This window comes from Theileria orientalis, chromosome 3, assembly GCF_000740895.1.
Source record: "Theileria orientalis strain Shintoku DNA, chromosome 3, complete genome".
Classification (NCBI taxonomy): Eukaryota; Apicomplexa; class Aconoidasida; order Piroplasmida; family Theileriidae; genus Theileria; species Theileria orientalis.
Window position 1 is genome coordinate 1910048 of NC_025262.1, and position 19028 is coordinate 1929075.

Sequence of the window (19028 nt, forward strand, 5' to 3'; positions counted from 1 at the left end):
ATCTAAAGAGAATAGGTAATAATAGTCAATTGGCTTAAACCGTTGTTTTATAATAAATCGATTTTTGTTATTTGTCTGTGACAAATATTTTAAACACTATGTTAAAGTGTTAATCATCGGATTTATAATCATTGCAACGTTTATCTGAAAATTAAGATTTAACGTTGACTCAATTTTGTGACCTTAATACACCCCGAGATTTAATCGGAATAGGATTTTAAAAAAATAATCTATTATAGTCTAATTTATATACATATATCCATGTTTTGCAAATGGGAAAGGGTAAACATGCCTTCTTATAATTTAAGCAAAATTAAAGAACAAAAATATGCTTTTCTTTGATAAAAATTATCTATACAATTTATAGATTTTGCTTATATAATTTGTTTTAATAATACATAAAATTTCACATTATACAGTAGTATGCGTCCATGGAATATTCATTTTTTTGCTATTATGCCAAATGTGTAATGATTCTAAAGTTTAAAGAAAATCAATAAAATGCGATTAATATTAAGTCATCCAAAATACCAAAAATCTCAGCCGTAAATACTATGATTAATAAATAATTTTAAGGCACAACATTAGGAGGATTTAGGCTTCTGTTTTATATACTTCTTTATAAACGACTTTATATCCCTCTTTTCTGCATTCTTTAAAATACGCTCCCTCCTAGTTTTACACCTTAAGCTGGGATCCAGTGGTATTTTTTCCCTATACCGTCTCCTTCGAGAAGTGTGCTTAGTTTTTAAGAACGGACTATATATATCGTAGGGCGTTTTCCTATTTTTCTTATCAATCTTCGAGTAATATTCTCCGTATACCTTAAATCCGTCCCTTTTAACGGTAAATGACCTCCCGTTGCCCAAGTCGACGACTACGGGCTCCGTGGATATCCTCTTAAACAGCTCCTCTTCCTCAGCCTTAGCCTTAAGCAGCATGTCCTTCCAACTAATGGTTCTTCTATACCTAATAGGGCTATCGGCGCCACTAGCGTTGTCAGCGGAGTTGCCACTATTGCCATGAGAACCGACATCTATGCTACTGTCGTCCCTAGTATCGACACTGCTGGTAGTCCCATCCCTGCCTAAGCCAGAGATTCTACCATCCAATACACCCTCGGCAGTCCCATTATTGCTAGCGTTCATGCGCTTGAAAGCTGCCACTCTTCCATGTCTCGACAAAAACCTGTTCATGAAGTAAATATACCTCGGATCGTCCTTGTAATGCTCGTGAACGTACGGCAGTATGTGAAAGAAGGAGTGCAGTTTGCTGAACCTAAACTCATTCCTGTCCAAGGCGTAGTTGATGTAACGACTGCAGGGGCCCTTGGCGGTGTTTTTTCTAGAGGCGTACCAGAAGAATCGCAGCCTATTGTCCTTTTTATAATGTGCAAATATGTTGCGCCTGCACTTAACCTTTCTCGCCAGGTCAATGTCATAGTTAAAATTTGCGTTATCAGGGTCGTTTTCGTACATAAACTTGTGAATCACGTAATAGGGGTTCTTATCCTTCCACATATCAAAGTATATCTTACTCCTAACTGTGCCCTTTTTCCTAACCTTTTCAGCGTTGTACCGATACCCGTACCTCACTTTCCTACTCATAAACAGAGCCATGTCTTTGAAATTGCCTAATTTACAGTTTCCATTAACTTCTCCATAGTAGTCACAGTAGTAATCAGGGGATCTATGGGCGTATTTAGGCCGAAAGTCACCACTATTAGCGATGTAGGCAGAATGGTAATAAAAGCCACAACTGGGGAACACCAAAGGCGCAGAATTATAATTTCGTACAAAAGACAGCCCTTTTAAATTACTGATTGTTTTTTTGCTATATTTTACATCATTTCTGGGCGTATTTAGCCCTTTAAAATTGCGATCGGTGGTGTGTTTTTTCCAATTTAACACATAATATGGTACATTAAACTCAAATTTCGATATTTTATAATTTCCTTCTATATTTAACAAATGTTAATTCAATAATATAATATCAAGTACAATATCTAATGAATAATAGTTATAGGCTAAAATGTGTAAAATACACTTACCGTGGCAATTAACTCCATTATTAACAAACAATCCACTAAATTTTAAAACAAAAAACAACAGAATCGTTTTTAGAACATGAATATCCATAGAAGGTTGCCATAATATTCTTAAATTACATTAAAGGATTCCAAATCACCCAAGATTCCACTATTATTATAAGCACATATCATTACTCAATCTTCAAATTACAACATAAATTAAACTTTATTTACAAATATTTTTACGTTTTCCACACATATAATCAATTATAATGATTTATTTTTGTTTATACACATTAATTCATATGATTAGTTTCTCTATCTACAGATATTTTTTTTATTACAATTTAAACGAAATATATTTTAATTATTTACTTTATTATGCTATCTATACCTTTATTTATTCCATATATCCATTTATAAGCATGATTTATCTACACACACTTAAAATCAGTCAAATGCTTTTTGTCTAATTTATCTCTTTAAAACTCATTTGATCTTCCTTAAAATTCCATAAATTTTAATCAACGTATGTGTGTATGTATATAAATGATACAAAGCAGTTATTAGTACAAATTCTAAAATTAATAATAAAATAAGTTATTAGCAATCAATATACAAACTTTATACTATATTAAATATATTACATTATTACAAAGTTTATTTTTCCAAATAGAAGACATGAAAATTTTAAATAGATTAATTTTTAGTGAGTATTCGGCCTTCTAATCTATAAATCCTTGCCATATAAGATCATTCTAATATTAATAAGCCAACACATTTTAACGTTTTTAAATTTAATATTACCAAAAATACTTGAATAGATATATAACTAACACTTTTACTATAATTTTCTATTCTTTTAAATAAAATTTTTTTATATGATGTCGTTTGGCTACCTAAATAGTAGTAAGGACACACAAAATGTATTTAATTAAAATGAGGATACTGTACTTGTTTATCGTGATTCTTAGCGTCAATTCAGTTAATTTCCACTATAATGAATTAACACCTATAGATTTTCATATAGATAAGGATCCACCTCAAGGGATTGATAAAAAGAACACAATCACATGTAACGATGTGTACGAAACATATTCAACGAACGATCCGGAACATAAAATAGGAAACGTAATGTTCAATGATAAAATAGTATATGGAGATTCAGATATACTGGACTACCGAAGAGTAATGACCAAAACGAACCGTAACGGAAATAAACTATTGATCATTTATAGCATATATAGTAACTCAGGAGATGAAAGGAGAGAAGTGACAGAATTCAAAATGACAATAGGATCAGAAGAGTACATAGAAATGGTGAGAACGCCAGTGGAATTGGACCTAAAAGAGAAAGTAAATCAAATATATAGACCAATCGTGGAAATAAGGTACCCAAATAAAACGTATTTCAGAGTGTCAAAAAACCTTAGAGACACATGGGTAATAGGATTAATAAAGTTCGGAGATCTAGTAATAGATGATTCAATATACACAGTAACATATAAAGAAGCAATAATAACATTGGAACAAGGAGAAGAATACATATCGATAATGAAAAGAACAAAAGATGGACATAGTATAAGAACAAAGTACCGAATAGTGGAAGAAAATGGAACAGTCCAACTAAACCAATTGGAAGAAAACATACAAAGACTGTTTTAAGTCAGAAAAGAAGAAGAAGTAGGCGATACAAAAAATGATATAAAGGTAAACTAGTGAGTTAAATGAAGCTAATAGAGTAAAAGTAAACATTGACTGATCTAAAGAGAAAGGAAAGGATAGATGACAGAAAACAATTAAAAAAATTAAACAATATCCAATCATGGAAGAAAGCTAAAATTGAAAATAATAATAAAAAATTAATGTTTTGGAACATTAGTATGTGTTAGTATCTAATGTGTAAGTGATAAAAATAAAAATAATAAGTAAATAAATAAATGAAAATAAATTAGTAGTAAAGACGGTAAAGGGAGCTAGCTAAAAGAAAAAAAATAAAAAAATAAAAATAAAAATGGTAATACTATACGTAATATGTATAATAATTGGAACTAGAAGCCATAACATAGAGTCAAACAATAGAATATCAGTAAGAATAAACATACCGACAGTGATGCCAAACTGCGTCAAGTACAGATTCGCACATAACACACAGTGCGGAATATATGAAATAGGACCAGAAGATAGAGAATATTTTAAAATAGGAGCAGTGTACGAGTACGGAATACTGGTGTACGAAGATTCAGACATACTGGTGGAAAGAAAAGTATATAAACTGGCGAGATTGTCAATACCAGCAAGCATAATTCAAATAAATAGTAAGTATAAAAAATCAGGAAAAATAATAGGAGAAATAATAGAATTGATAAGATTACCACACGAAGATAAGTTTAAAGAAATAGTAAGAAGACCGTTTGAAATAAACATAAAGAAAGGATACATAAATAGCCCAGCAGTAAGAGTGACGAGAGACAGAAACAGAGAAAAAGTAAGATATGAAATAAGAAACGAAGATAGACTGAAGTACATGATAGGAGAAGTGAAGTACGGAAACATAAAAATAGAAAGCTACGTGAACACAGTAACATATAAGACAGTGACGACGTACGAAGACGCACACAGGAACATAATAGTGGAAGTACACAAGGTAATGAAGACAGCAGAGTTCATAAGCACTAGATGCATGATGATATTCGATGAACCACCGGAAACAGGGTTCTGCCAAGAACTGGAAGTAAAAGTGACAAACCTATACCCGTGAAAAAGAAGAAAAGGATGAAAAAAAAAATTAGAAAATAAATAAGAAACAAGGTAAATAAAAGTAAAAACGGATAAAAGAATAGTAAATAAAAAGGTAAAAAGTAATAAGAAAAAATAAAAAAAAATTAAAAAAAATGAAGGTTAAAATAGATAGGTGTGGATTAAAAGAATGAAAAAAAAGAAAAAAAAGGTAAAAATAAGTAAATATGAATAAAAATAGATAAATATAAATAAAAATAATAAAAATAAATAAAATCTAATAATTAGGAAATGAAGATAGAGCCTTACAATAGTGAAAAAAATAAAAAAATAAAAAAAATTAAAAATAAAAAAGTAAATAAAAAAAGTAAATTAAGAAAAAAATTAAGTAAAAAAAAGGTAACATGAAAATGAAAAAAATAAATGAATGAGAAAGATGATAAGAATAATAATAATGATAATAGTGACAATAAAGAAAGTAGGTTCAGCACCGACGAAAACAATGGATGTGTTTGACGTACTGATGAAGGTGGATTTGGACCTGGGATCACTGCCAATACCGCAAATCATAGAAGTGTACTACCCAGCAGTGTATGAAACAAACATATTTACAGCGAGAAGACTGGAAGAGGCGTTCTTTGTAATAGAAGGAGTGAAGTACAGTAACATGACAATATACCCGGGAGCAAAGTCGCTGCTCAACAGAAACGTGTATTACGTAAAGCCAAGACAAGGACTGCACTTCGTGCACATAGCTAGCTTCTACCTGGACCAGCAGAGTAAAATGGAGGACCTGGAGTTCTATAAAACGGAGACAATGGAAGGCTTCGTGGAAAACATAAAAAAACTAATAACAGTGGACATCGACGACATGAACAAGATGCCGCTGACGCTGGAAACGAGGTACGACGGAGATAAAAAAACGGACGTCTTCGTGTCGGACCTCTTCAAGCACTACGTGAAAATAGGAGTTATCAAGTACAAGGAGCACGTGATCGACGAATTGGTTAACAACGCACTCTACAGGTCGTTCTCATGCACGTACGAGGAGGACGGGAAGCTGAAAGTAAAAGTGCTCTCATTCCTGAACAACGGAAAAAGAACAGACATAGACTACGAAGTGGACCCGAAAGAGGAAAACGAAAAGGAGGTGGTTAAGCTGATGGGCAAGAAGGTGTATTACCTGGGAAGAATGTGAAAAGAGAAGGAAGATATAGAAGCAGGGTAGAGAAAGTGATAAGGAGAGAAAGATATAGTAGAAGGGAAGGACTGAAGAATATTAAAAGTGACAAATAAGTAAGATATAGTAGTAGAGTAAAAAAAGTGATAAAAAAGTAAGGTATAGTAGTAGAGTAGAGAAAGTGATAAGGAAATAAGGAAATAATATTAATGATACAAAAGACATTGTTTTAAAGACAATGAACAAAATAAGAAGTTGTAAAGTGGAATAAAGAAGAGAAGACTAGTAGTAAAGAGAAGATTTAAAGTCAACCTTAAACAAAAATATTATAGAAAATCTAATATGCGTTAATTAGTAAGTAGAAAAAATAATAAATAAATAAATGTAAATAGTATTAAAAAAATGAAGTAAATAAATAAATTATGAGGTAAACAAAACAACAAAAAACAAAAATTAATATTAAAAATGGAAAATGTGTAAATAAAAAAATAAAAAAACAATAAATAAAAATAAAAATAAAAAATAAAAATAAAAAATAAAATCAGTAAAACAAGAAAAATTAGATAAAAGAAAATATGATAAAATCACTGTACAGAATAGTAGGAAGTAAATTAACGAACACATTAAATATAAAATTAAAACAGAATATAGAATTTAAATATAACATATATACGAGTGTAAGAAGTTATATAACATTTAATCAGTACAGTTTGAAAGAAGGGAATCACAGTAACATGAATAAAGTAATACCAAGTTATAGAGCAAAAGTTGAAGTAAATACGGGAAGCAATTATATGTATAACCAAAAATGCCACTTCGCAGGAAGACAGAGAGGATTGAAGAGAAGAAAACACAAGAAGGAAACAAGAAGAATACAAACAAGCCTGGGGAGAAGACTGGAACTATTCTACCCAAAAAAGGCGAAACAAGTGAGAATAAGACTGGTGCAAAACGCAAGAGGGAATCTGATATACGACCCAGTGCTAAAAAAATTCTACGTATTCTACTATAAGCAGGGAACACAAGTGTTTAGAAGCTTCAGAGCACAAGGAGGCAAGTTTGAAATCGCAAAGGCAAAGGCAGTCAATTTCGCAAGACAAATGGGCGACTTTTACAACAAAAAGATGATTGAAATAAAAAGCAAGTATAAAGGCTACTATTTAGACAACATAAAGGGTAAGAAAGCTGAGCTATAAATAAAGTATAAATTATGTGAAAAAAAGAGATAACATATTTAAATAATAGATATATAGAACAGGAGAGTATATATGGTAAACACCAAAAGGTAAAAATAGAAATAAAAGTAAAGTAATGAAAGCTGAACGCTATATAAAATTCATGGGCATGTAGGAGACTGTGAAACGATAAACTATAACTTGAAGCTGCAACCGGACTGTAACCTGAGCGGAGTAAGAGGAGTGTTCTTCGACGGAAAAAAATCGAGCTGGGTAGTGGCGTACAACGAACACGGAGTGAGAAAGTACAAGTTCTTCGACCTGAACGAACTAGGATTCCAAAATTCATACACAGAAGCACTGGACTTCTTGAGATTCCAACTCTTTAAAAACCACAAGTTCCTGCACAGAAGACACAGAACAAGAAAAAATAGGCCAATATTTAAGTGTTAACAGTAATTAAGTAATGTAATGTGCACAGAATAGTATATTTACACTAACAGAAAATTACACACCTAGAAGTAAATAAAATATACAAAAAACAAATAAGAAAATAACTGAGGTAGCAAATACTAGTGTTTTAAAAAGTATGAGAAAGTAAGAATAGGATAGAAGGTGTGTCTGAAAAAAAACAAGGATTGGAGCGAAAAGAGTGAACTAAAGAATATAGACATAATATGAAAGTGTTTATAAAAGTATTAGAAAAGGGAAATAAATAATTATAATAAAAAATAGACAAATGAGAAAAATATGATCAATTAAAAAGAAATTTATACATTTATCAGGATTAAGAGAAGTTATAGTAAAAAAACTCAAAAGGATATAATTTATAATTAATTATGATTAAACGTTTAACAGAAAAGAATAAAACATTCAGCTGTTTCAATAAAATAGAGGAATTATAAATGGCTCGAGGCGGAATGGAAGGTGCAACACCAAAGTAATTCAAAAGCTTCATAACAAGTATGTCATAAAATATAATAGACAGGCGTGATAACAATTAAAATATTAATACAAAATTACTTAAAAACAATCCATATGATGAATAATTTAAAAAATATGAATTGTTAACCCCATGGTTAATAGGAATCCATAGTTAGGAGCCAAGCTGGGAGAAATGGCAGGTCTGATTAATTGTTTTTATGTTAGTAAATTGTAGAGGCCTAAATTGTCATTAAGGAGCCTCAATACACAAATTAAATTTGTTAATCCCAGGGGGTCACTAGAGTTTTAAATGAGCTCATACATATCGCTAAAATACATGAAAATTTGATATAAATTTACTTATGAATGAACTTAAGTAAATCTCTGCTATATTTTTTAATATACTGGTTAGTATCATATCGCATTAAGTTCACAGAAAGTACCGGCTTCGCAGCAAACCCAGCTGGAGGAGGTGGTTTCGGTACAGGTGGCGGTTCTGGATTTCAACTAGTGCCAGTAGACATCGTATCCAGAAAAAGTACTAATGAAATATATTATAAGCATTATGTGGAATTGAACGCGGAGAAGTATATTTGTAGGCCAGGATTTCGAATATCGCAAGTTTTAATTAACGGGAACGCAATCAAGGACTGCACTGATAAATGTCCCAATAGAGCTATTATATTAAAGGATGCTAATAATGAGCCTATACTTCGTCTACTGGCCCTGGGCGACGCCGACCCAGACGAACCAGACCCCTTTACCTTTACCTCAGTCGACTTAAATTCCAGGAAGAGTACAGCTGAAGTGGAATACAAGCATTATGCTGACTTGAATGCAGAGAAGTATGTGTGCAAGCCAGGATTCCTATTTTCTGAGATTTTAGTGAATGGCAAGCCCTTAAAGAGATATGAAGAAAAATTCCCGAATAGAGCTATTATATTAAAGGATGAGAATAATGAGCCGATACTTAGGACGTTGGCTCCAGGAGACTACGACCCGGACGAGCCTGAACCTATAATCCTTACTAGTGTTGATTTAAATTCGAGGAAAAGTACCAACGAGGTCGAATATATTTTCTATGCGGATTTAAACGTGGAGAAATATGTGTGTAGGCCAGGATATCTACTTTCGGAGATTCAAGTAAACGGAAAGCCTATTAAGACGTACACTGAGAAGTTTCCCAACAGAGCGTTTATATTGAAAAACGAAGCCAACGAGCCTATTCTTCGGCTCTTAGCTCCTGGCGACGTTGACCCTGATGAACCACCAGACTCTGTAGCATCACAGACAAGCCTGCCATGTCAGTCTGGAGTCGACGCATCAGGGTTAAAGCTTGTAGCAGTGGACATCAACGTCAAACTCAGTACAGATGCAGTAGAATACACAGTGTATGATCATTTGAGCCTCGAGAAGTTCCAGTGTAAGCCAGGAATTGCCATTTCTGAAATCCTAATCAACGGGAAGTCATTCAAACAGTTCACTGAAAATTACCCCAACAGAGCAATCATCTTAAAGGATGAAAATGGCGAACCAACTCTGCGAGTGTTACGACCCGGCGAATTTGACCCAGACGAGCCCATTGACAATAAGTTTATAGCCGTGGACATAAACGTGAAACAGAGCAATGAGGGAATCGAATACACAGTGTATGAACATTTGAGCCTCGAGAAGTTCCAGTGTAAACAGGGTTATCTTATATCTGAAATATTAATCAACGGGAAGTCATTCAAACAGTTCACAGAAGATTTCCCGAACAGAGCAATCATCTTAAAGGATGAAAATGGTGAGCCATCGCTACGAGTGTTACGTCCTGGCGAATTCGATCCTGATGAGCCAGTGGACGTTAAATATATTCAAGTAGACATCAATGTGAAGCAGAGTACAGAAGGAGTCGATTATAAAGTGTACGACGAACTGAGCGCAGAGAAGTTCGTATGCAAAGATGGCTATCTGATATCAGCCATCTTAATTAACGGGAATGTATTTCAAGAGTACACTGAAGATCACCCCAATAGAGCACTAATCATAAGGCAGAATAACGAGCCGATACTCAGGGTATTAAAACAAGGGGAATATGACCCCGACGAGCCAATAGACCAAGTGCCTGGAGGAGCCGCAGGCATACCAGGTATATCTGATGCCATGCCATCAGCACTCCCGGCAGCACTGCAGCCGCAGCCCACACTAGGCGCGCCTGCAGGGATCACTTACATCACCATTGACGTCACAAACTATCAGAGCACCGATCAGTACGACTATCGCAAATATCCAAACAATATTCAAAAGTTCTTATGTAAACCAGGGTTTTTAGTACAAACTGTTACACATGGCGGCGACCCGGTGTGGAAGTACGAAAAGGGAGACTACCCTAACAGAGTTCTCATACTGAATGACCCCCAGGGCAACCCATTCATGAAGTTGCTGGCGCCGAATGAAACGGACCCGGCAGAGCCAGTAGACGAAGTGACCGTGACAGTCCCGATACTTCCGCACCTGCTCCAAGATGCAAAGCCGCCAGTCACACTCAATCTGGACAACCTGAAGGACACGGACGAAGTTGAATACAAGTACGATTCAGCCAAAAACATACACACATTTAAAGGCAAAGGATCAGTAACATTTAAAGACGCCGTGCAAGCCGGCACCGTTGTGTGGAAGCACGAAAAGGGGGATTATCCGAACGAGCTGCGCATACTAACAGATCTCACAGGTAAGCCGTCAATAGAGTTCGGCTTCCCAGCAGCGAAACCCCCAATTCCGTCCCTGGCGCCACCAACCTCGCAAAAGCCAGAGATAGCAGAGCCCCCCCCGGACCCGAACGCCAAAAAGTCAGTAGAGCTAGACCTGATCGAAACGGAAAACACCAACGAGTACACGTACCAGAGGTGCGGAGTCGTGGACAAGTTCATCCCCAAGGGCAACCACGCGTTCAGAGTAGTGAAGCATGGAGAGATGGAAGTGTGGAGAACCATTGACACGAATAAATTTGCAATCAAGGTCGAGGTGGATCACATGTCAGATGATTATAAGTTGTTGGTGCTGTACCTACTTAACAACAGCAGGAGACTGTTTAAGAAGAAGGGCAAGAAAGCAGCTTGGGTCCCTTTCGACATCAACACATTAAAGGGATCCACGCTGAACGTAGCCAACACGAGCGGATCTAACTACCACGTGGCAAAAGACGGATTCTTTAGAACATACAACGCAAAGGAAGGACAGGAGTTCATTAAGGTCGTCGAGAATAATATTAGTATCTGGGAAGCCAATGACGTTATTGAATACGCAAACAAAGTGGAACTCGACGCATCGTCGGATAACATGGTAGCCACGATCTATTCATACCTAGACAAGGTCAGAGTATACGAGAAGTCTGTCTTGAATAACCCATGGGTAAGAATTGACTTAACAAAGCCAAATCCGGAGCCAATAAACATCAATTACGAACACAATAGTTACTTCTACTACAACGATAAGGTGGCATCAATAAGGACATTCCTTGCTAAGCACGGATTTGTCTTTAAAACAGTCACAGAGTTTGACAAAGGCAAGAAAACAGTCATATGGCAAGCGAAAAATGAGAGTGACTATGCATATAAGGTGGAAGTGGATACAATGACTGATAGTAAAGTAGTAACAATACACGTTGAAAAGAAACCGCCTAAGATATTTGAGAAGATTAAGAACGGGCCCTGGAACGCATTGGACATAAGTCAGCCTATTCCGAAGTCAATTAACTTATTATACAAACATGACACATACACTTGCACATACAAGTACGACAACGGTCTTAATACCTATGAACCCAAGGAGGGATTCCTATTCAACGGAGTCAGAGAGGAAAAAAATAACGTATGGACGACGTCGAGGGCTAACGAATATGCATTTAAGGTAGAATATGCGAAGCCGGATTACGGAAAGATATTCGTATCAGTTCACATGTCAAACGACTACACGAAGATGTACATTAAGGACAAAGAAAATGATCCCTGGACCGATATCGATACCACTAAAGTCAATCCAAGGTCCCTGAACATTGAGCTTGACTACGACCAGTACTACTTTAACACGAAGGTTGTTAACAACATCAGGAAGTTTATATGCAGGGACGGCTTTGAGTTCTATAAGGTGAAGGAAGGAGACCGCGACTTGTGGAAAACGGAAAACCCAGACGACTACAGTTACAAGGTGGAAATGGATCTTATCAACAACGACGCGAAAGCAATTACGATCTACCAAGATAAGAACAGGACGAAGGTGTTTAGAAAGGCAGCAGCCAGGGAACCATGGACTGAGATAGATACCACCATGGTAAACCCGCGCTCAGTAAACATCAATTACCTCACCGACAGCTACTTCTTCAGAAACAGAGTGGACAACAACGTGAGAACATTTACGCCGAGAACAGGATTCATCTTTAAGTCGGCCAACGAATTCCTCAATGACAAAAAGGTGGAGTTCTGGACGGCGATGAATGAAAAGGAGTACGCGAACAAGGTGGAGGTGATAGACTTCTTCACAGACCAGATGTTTGAAGTGACGATATACCAGATAGACCGTGTCAGGAAGTTCGTGAAGGACTCAAAAACGGCTTGGAAGGAGCTGAACCTGCGCGATAAGAACCCTGTACCCGTAGACATCATGTACCACAGAGAATCTTACAAGTTCTTCAACAGGCTAGAAAACTTCCTTAGAACCTTTACGGCGAAGCAATCATTCCTCTTCAACAACGTGAAAGAAAGCGATAAAGACATATGGAGGACAGAGAAGCCGGGCGAGTACGCAAACAAGGTCGAGTTCGGAGTTCCGCCGGTCGGCCTTGCCTACGTGACAATATATTTGGAAGACGAGTCCACCAGACTGTACACGAAGGATGAACCGAACAAGCCATGGCAATCAGTGGATCTGACGCAACTCATTCCAAAGTCCATCGACATCAGCCTCGAATACAGCATTTACTACTGCTCGTATAAGCTCGAGAATAACATCGTGAAACTCATCGCCAAGGACGGTTTCGAGTTCTACAAGGTCAAAGAGTACAATAATGAAATTTGGAAAACGGATGACCCGAAGCAGTACGGTTACAAGGTGGAAGTGGACCTGATCAACAACGACAGCAAGGCGATCACCATCTACCAAGACAACAAGACGCTTGTATTCAGGAAGAACGGCGCCAGGGAACCCTGGACTGAAATTGACACGACAATGATCAATCCACGCTCCGTCAACATCAACTACCCGAACGACAGCTACTTCTTCAGAAACAGAGTGGACAACAACGTGAGGACATTCAGCGCGAGGGCCGGATTCTTGTTCAAATCTGTCAACGAGTACGTCAACGACCAGAAAGTTGAATTCTGGGCCGCTGCAACCGATAAAGAGTTCGCCACGAAGGTGGTAATTGAGGCTGAGCGAAAGGTGACCATTCACCTGAGGGACGGAGTGAGTAAGAGGGTGTTTAAGAAGGGCAGCAACAACATGTGGACGGAATCCTCTTAGAGCCAGTATGCGACCTATACTATGCAGCGTCCCCCGGGCGAGCGGAGGGCGCTCGACGTTGAGAAGTTTTCCACGACTCCAGGGCCACGAGGACTCGGCGCAAAGCCCGGGCGCACGGGGAGTGTAAACTAATAAGAAGATAAATGCAGTTAACAGCATCCAGCTTAAGTGTTGCAATCTCGAATACAGAGATGAACGTCTTGAAAGGACAAGTGTACAATATTGTGATTTAAATAATGTAATTTAAAAAAGCGTACGTGCTAGGCAGAGCAAGCAGCTTTTTTTTATGTGTGAGCGGTTCCCAGTATTTATCAGAGTATTTAGCCATTTCAAGATTAGTTTAGTAGCCAATGGTAAACTGCCATACGGTGGTTAAAAAACGACTATATGCGCAATTTACCCGTACTTTTTATACACACATCTCATCCTTAGAAAATACAGAATCTATTTTAGTAAATTAGTGACAGCCATGATAGCGTTTTTAAAATTATGGAATCTTCTGTAGGGCACTACCACGGTATATATTTTAAACCAATAAAAGGACCTAATTAACTAGTTAATAAGTAATCCATTTTCATAATTACAGCGAAACATAAACACGAGTTAGTTTAACCTAAAATTAAAATGAGGCGGAATCACAAAGCTAAGATACACACCACTGAAGAGGTTATAGGGAACACAGCATCAGTTTGACATAAACTGAGACGACTTTTGCAGCAGCAACAACGAGTCGTTGATAAGCTTCCTAAAGTGTTATGTTTGAGACGGAAGGAAGGTAAGTAAACGCACTTGTACTTCTCGTCCTTTATGATCGTTTTCGCGATCTCCAGGCACTTGGGAAGCTTCAGCATTTGAATAATGTCACTGTTAATGTACAGTTCCTAAAGAGTCATTAGGTTTCAGAAGACGCGGCTCAATACAGGTGGAAATGGTAGCTGCAACCTAGCTCTAACTAGGCCACTGTAAGTCTAACTGAGTATTAGAGGACTACCTTTGACATTTGAATCTTACGCAGGATCCTCAAAAGCCACTTGTCGTGGTTCTTCTCGCAGACGTTGATGTTGTTGGCGTAGCTGGCCAAGTTGCCCTCCCTGTTGGCGCCGGCAAACCAGAACTGGTTGGACTTGATCAGCTTAATGATGTACTCGAGGTGGTTTATGTTGACGTTCTGAATGTACCGCATGTCGTCGTACTGCTGCCAGGGGATGTTCAGAGTGCTCTCAGCCTCGTTGCCCTCGCCCGTGAGGGAGGAGATGTACTCCTTGAGCGTCGGGTTCGTCTTCAGAATACTCTGATACTGGCTGTAGTTGATATAGTAGTTGGTGAGGCTGTCGATCCTGAGGTTGAGGCGGTTGAGCGTGTACCCGAAGAAGTTGCTGTTCTTGCTGCAATCGGGGTGCTTTTCATTGCTTTTCAGCTTAATATAGCAGAGCTACGAAAAAATAAGCAGTTGCACGCAATTTTACCGGCCTAGTGGCCCAATAGAGTACAGTAGTGCCTTTAATAGGCGTAACAGTGTCAATAATTAGGGTAACATCAATACTAATAATTAGGGCAACAGTGCCAACAATTAGGGTAACAGTACCTGGAGGTTGTTTATGTACAGGGGGAATATGTTTTTGCTTATGTTGAACACGTTTATGGTAGGCAGCCACTCGAGGATGCCAATGCCGTTCAAACTCGACATGTTATTAACCAGCAGCCACAGGTACCCTAAACGTGATTATTAGTGCAATGTATCGGCGCCGGGCCTTATTCTACTTTGAACCTCTAGTGTCGATGTACCACAGTATGAAGTCCGAGGTCAGACCCACGTACAGCAGGTCAATGTTGTCGTTCAGAATGAGCAGGTCGTCGTAGATGGAAATGATTTTAAGGTGGTTGTTTTTTGAGAGCCCCTTGATGCCGTTGACCCACAGGAGCCGCACCGACAACGTGGTGTCAGTCCCGTCGTGTGACGTCTGCGTCAGTATTGCCAGCATGTTCTTATTCGCAACCAGCGAACGTATCTTCCCCTTCAACTTGAAGGCTGAGAGCAGCAGGTTGTTGCGCGTGAAGATGTACAGAATGTTCAGGTCGGTGACTGCGCCGATGAAGTTGTCCGAAATAACAACGCAGGTCACACTTTCGTCCTTGAATCGCCGCTCCCAAGTCTCATTCGTGGCCAGGTTAATGTAGTAGATCACGCCGATCACGCTGTTGTTGCTGTTCAGATTACTCCCGCAAACCACTCCATCCAGAGCTACATCATTGTTATCAGTCACACCCGCTAACTCACGAGTGTACAAACCGTAATTAGCTAACTCCTATCGTAAATGACTGTTAATGCAATAACTCATACTGTCAGTTGCCACTATCTACCTATGTGACGACCGTACCCAGTGATGCGATATGACAGTTGTACTTGTCCGACTTCTTAATATACCCTGAAAGTGGTCCAGAAAACATGTAAATGTGGAGATTGTTATTCTCCGGCGTGTTTTGTTTACTAATATGCCCGCACTCGTTCCAAAAGAGGCACCTGAAATGGCATAAACGAGTATGCACAGACCGCTTATTTAGTGGCACTACCATCAAATATAATATCATATCGCTATTATTACTACCACCAGTGAATAGCTTATACTATCACAAGTAACAATAACAATAAAAAATCCAACACTACCAGTAACAATACACACCAACTATCTACCAGTACTCACCATTGCTTCAACTGGTCATTTGGCCTCGGACACGTTCCGGGAGTCGTTACTTTGGCGCCCCTGCTTACAAGCCTCTCCTCCAACACCTTCACCTTCTTGTGCAGTCTTACCAGCTCACTCTTCAAAAAGTCGTTCCTCAGGTCCTGGTCATCGTTGTCCCTGTAGTCAATTCCAGTGTAGTCGTCGCCTATTTCGTTGTAGTCCCTTTCTTCCTCATCTTCGCCCTCAGCTTCATCATCGACATCACCATTGAGGTCCAACTCTTCCTCGTCTCGATTAATTTCATTTGCTTCATTATCCAGATATTTACTCCTTTTAATCCTCTTTAACTTTTTATACTTTTCGTCGTCCGATTTCCTCTTATGGTTAACTTCGTCATCCTTCAGGGCATCTTTTTTATCCATTGGACTTGCTTCTTTGCTTTCCCGTTTCGATTGAACATCTGATGTTTCCTTAGGAGCATCCACTGGAACAAATTTATCATCGTTTACATACAGTTTTATACTGTCCACCAGTTCTACAGATTAATTATTTGTTTTTGTCAACTTTCTCTAAGAAACTACCTAGGGTTCTATTTAACTGCTATTGGTCCATAGACTTACTAGCGCTCTGGAACGTCAGAAGATTAACTACTCCACTATCAATAACGTTCAGGAAGCAAAGGTCAAACCCACCTACATTATTGCATTAGGATCATGATTACAACAAACACACTAACTATGGCTTACTGTTTTTCATTTGGTACAGCACAACCTGCGTGTCGTAGTCCCAGATTTGAACATGGTTCTTGTTCATCAACAGCAGCACATTCATATCACCTACTGAAAGGCTGTCCAGATAAGAATAGTATCCAGATCCACTGCCACTGCCAGTACCATTAACTGAATCACTGCTAGTCCCAGTGTCGCCGGGGCTGGATACAAACTTGTATAAACTAAATTTATCCAGGAACGTGTAAAATATTCCATCGAGTCCAGCTAAAAACAACAGCCTCTTCTCCTCCAACACTGTTACCAAGTTCCTGTTTACAACGTTCTTCTGGCTCATGCTCCCATTCAACTCACTTTCACATGGCAGCTCGTGCTTCAACACCAATACGTTCTCCTTATTATCATACGTTGAGTCAAACTTTTTATGGTCGAATTCGTAAACTTTTAAGCCAGTATTAAAGAAAACTATCAGTTGTTCTTTGAAAAATTTATACGTCGATACGTTGCTCAATAATTTGACCGACTTGAGGGACTTCCAGTCTAATAGGTGCAGGTCATCATTTGATTTGAAGAAAGTATACACATCTTCTCTGAATACAGTTTCTACCTGCGATATACTGCCGAATAATCGACTATCTTCCTTATTATCACCTAGAACTTTGTTATGATTCAATACTTTGAGGCTTCCATCCGAATAGTTATACAGGCACAGCAATACCAGTGCGTTATCCAAACTCATCGATAGTAGGTACTGAAACTCGTCCAAGCCCCTCAACTTATTCTTCAAGTCATCGTTGAAAACATTGTTTGGGTTACTCAACTTATTCACGGATAACGATGTTATGTAGCCGCTGGATTTAACATCGGCGGCCAACTCCTTATAGCCGTCATCATTTAACGAATCTACCAAATCAAGCGTCGTACTATTAACAGTCTCATTACTGAAATCCTTGTACAGCGTTAATTTCTTCTCATCACAGAATACAACGAACCTAAAGTGAATGTGCAAATAATTAAATACAAACCTATCACAAATACCATAAACGCTTAATAATTTTTCCATCTTTCATTTACTTAAATCAAATCTTATTACATTTTAATTTGAACTATTAAAGAATATAAGTAAATACCAATAATTTAAAAAGTAGGGGAGAATTACACACACATGGAGCCAAATGTATTTAAACACATGGAATCCCTATTAAATAAGATAAATTATAAATCAGAAATCCTATAAAAACATGATACTAACAGCAACATATATGAATAGGTGAACAAATTACAAAAAACATGAGAGTGACAAATTGATACAAATTACAAGTTCTACTTTAATTTTCCATGGAAAAATTAAAAGATTAAAGATCCTTTAGTGATGTCTGAAAATTATTAATTTAAATTTTTTGATAAAATTTAGTTTATGTAAACAGTTTAGTTAACTATATATCATTTAGTCAAGACGTACGAGATAAACCTTCCTCAAATGCGATATATTACTCCGAAGGTTAGAAATTGCACTCATCACAACCGTAAAGGGATTGTCCATTTTAGTCCTCAATCGAATCTCCAGCTTATTCTCAAGAGGATGTGGTATCCTATATCCGACAAAGGTAACTCTATCGTCCTTGCTTAACTTACTAAGACATCATTAATGTAAAGAATAATTTGTAATAGTAGTAAAATAATATTATATATAACAAAGCTAAGGTTATACGATCGAATCAACGAGCCAAAGGTGTGATCTTCCAAATGAACAATGAAAGTTCCACATAAGGGGAATCTGGTATCAGGAATCCATTCAACCCTAAAATATAAACGTCATTTTTAAAAGAGGGGATAGAAAACTAACTTTTTGACTCCATATGCCAGTTCTACCATATCAGCCGTTTCAGGCTTATTAATTAAAGAAGTTTGTTTGGACATTATTTATAAAATTAAATTAAATATTACGATACGATATTAACAAATTTGAAAATAAACTAAAATTACAGAATATAAACAAGTTTGAGGTAAAATAATACACATAAGCACAAGGAAGAAATGTAGTGTAAACATAACATTTAAATTAATATG

The 19028-nt window shown here is 37.3% G+C and overlaps 9 protein-coding genes across 9 annotated transcripts; 4 read left to right on the forward strand and 5 right to left on the reverse strand.

Annotated features, from left to right (window-relative positions):
- Positions 1–47: 47 nt before the first annotated feature.
- Positions 48–2068, reverse strand: TOT_030000843 (conserved hypothetical protein; the record flags this gene model as incomplete). Its single annotated transcript, XM_009693586.1, has 3 exons — positions 48–75; positions 616–1957; positions 2047–2068. The coding sequence occupies 3 exons, from the start codon at positions 2066–2068 to the stop codon at positions 48–50; spliced, it is 1392 nt and encodes a 463-aa protein (XP_009691881.1).
- Positions 2069–2968: 900 nt separating this feature from the next.
- Positions 2969–4962, forward strand: TOT_030000844 (conserved hypothetical protein; the record flags this gene model as incomplete). The annotated part of the gene is made up of 3 exons (XM_009693587.1): positions 2969–3687; positions 4085–4786; positions 4944–4962. 3 exons carry the CDS (start codon positions 2969–2971, stop codon positions 4960–4962), a joined length of 1440 nt encoding a protein of 479 aa, XP_009691882.1.
- A 308-nt stretch (positions 4963–5270) lies between these two features.
- TOT_030000845 (conserved hypothetical protein) lies at positions 5271–6064 on the forward strand (the record flags this gene model as incomplete). Its single annotated transcript, XM_009693588.1, is given in 2 exon segments — positions 5271–5942; positions 5960–6064. The coding sequence occupies 2 exon segments, from the start codon at positions 5271–5273 to the stop codon at positions 6062–6064; spliced, it is 777 nt and encodes a 258-aa protein (XP_009691883.1).
- Positions 6065–6523: 459 nt separating this feature from the next.
- Positions 6524–8117, forward strand: TOT_030000846 (conserved hypothetical protein; the record flags this gene model as incomplete). The annotated part of the gene is made up of 3 exons (XM_009693589.1): positions 6524–7124; positions 7299–7569; positions 8018–8117. 3 exons carry the CDS (start codon positions 6524–6526, stop codon positions 8115–8117), a joined length of 972 nt encoding a protein of 323 aa, XP_009691884.1.
- A 296-nt stretch (positions 8118–8413) lies between these two features.
- Positions 8414–13546, forward strand: TOT_030000847 (uncharacterized protein; the record flags this gene model as incomplete). The annotated part of the gene is made up of 2 exons (XM_009693590.1): positions 8414–9833; positions 9888–13546. 2 exons carry the CDS (start codon positions 8414–8416, stop codon positions 13544–13546), a joined length of 5079 nt encoding a protein of 1692 aa, XP_009691885.1.
- A 19-nt stretch (positions 13547–13565) lies between these two features.
- On the reverse strand, positions 13566–13874 carry TOT_030000848 (hypothetical protein; the record flags this gene model as incomplete). The annotated part of the gene is made up of 2 exons (XM_009693591.1): positions 13566–13674; positions 13804–13874. The coding sequence occupies 2 exons, from the start codon at positions 13872–13874 to the stop codon at positions 13566–13568; spliced, it is 180 nt and encodes a 59-aa protein (XP_009691886.1).
- Positions 13875–14230: 356 nt separating this feature from the next.
- Positions 14231–15233, reverse strand: TOT_030000849 (conserved hypothetical protein; the record flags this gene model as incomplete). Its single annotated transcript, XM_009693592.1, has 4 exons — positions 14231–14291; positions 14336–14427; positions 14538–14978; positions 15132–15233. The coding sequence occupies 4 exons, from the start codon at positions 15231–15233 to the stop codon at positions 14231–14233; spliced, it is 696 nt and encodes a 231-aa protein (XP_009691887.1).
- Positions 15234–15272: 39 nt separating this feature from the next.
- On the reverse strand, positions 15273–18021 carry TOT_030000850 (conserved hypothetical protein; the record flags this gene model as incomplete). The annotated part of the gene is given in 6 exon segments (XM_009693593.1): positions 15273–15297; positions 15308–15845; positions 15925–16148; positions 16249–16765; positions 16851–16922; positions 16977–18021. 6 exon segments carry the CDS (start codon positions 18019–18021, stop codon positions 15273–15275), a joined length of 2421 nt encoding a protein of 806 aa, XP_009691888.1.
- A 384-nt stretch (positions 18022–18405) lies between these two features.
- Positions 18406–18878, reverse strand: TOT_030000851 (DNA-directed RNA polymerase II; the record flags this gene model as incomplete). The annotated part of the gene is made up of 3 exons (XM_009693594.1): positions 18406–18592; positions 18670–18759; positions 18805–18878. 3 exons carry the CDS (start codon positions 18876–18878, stop codon positions 18406–18408), a joined length of 351 nt encoding a protein of 116 aa, XP_009691889.1.
- Positions 18879–19028: the final 150 nt, after the last annotated feature.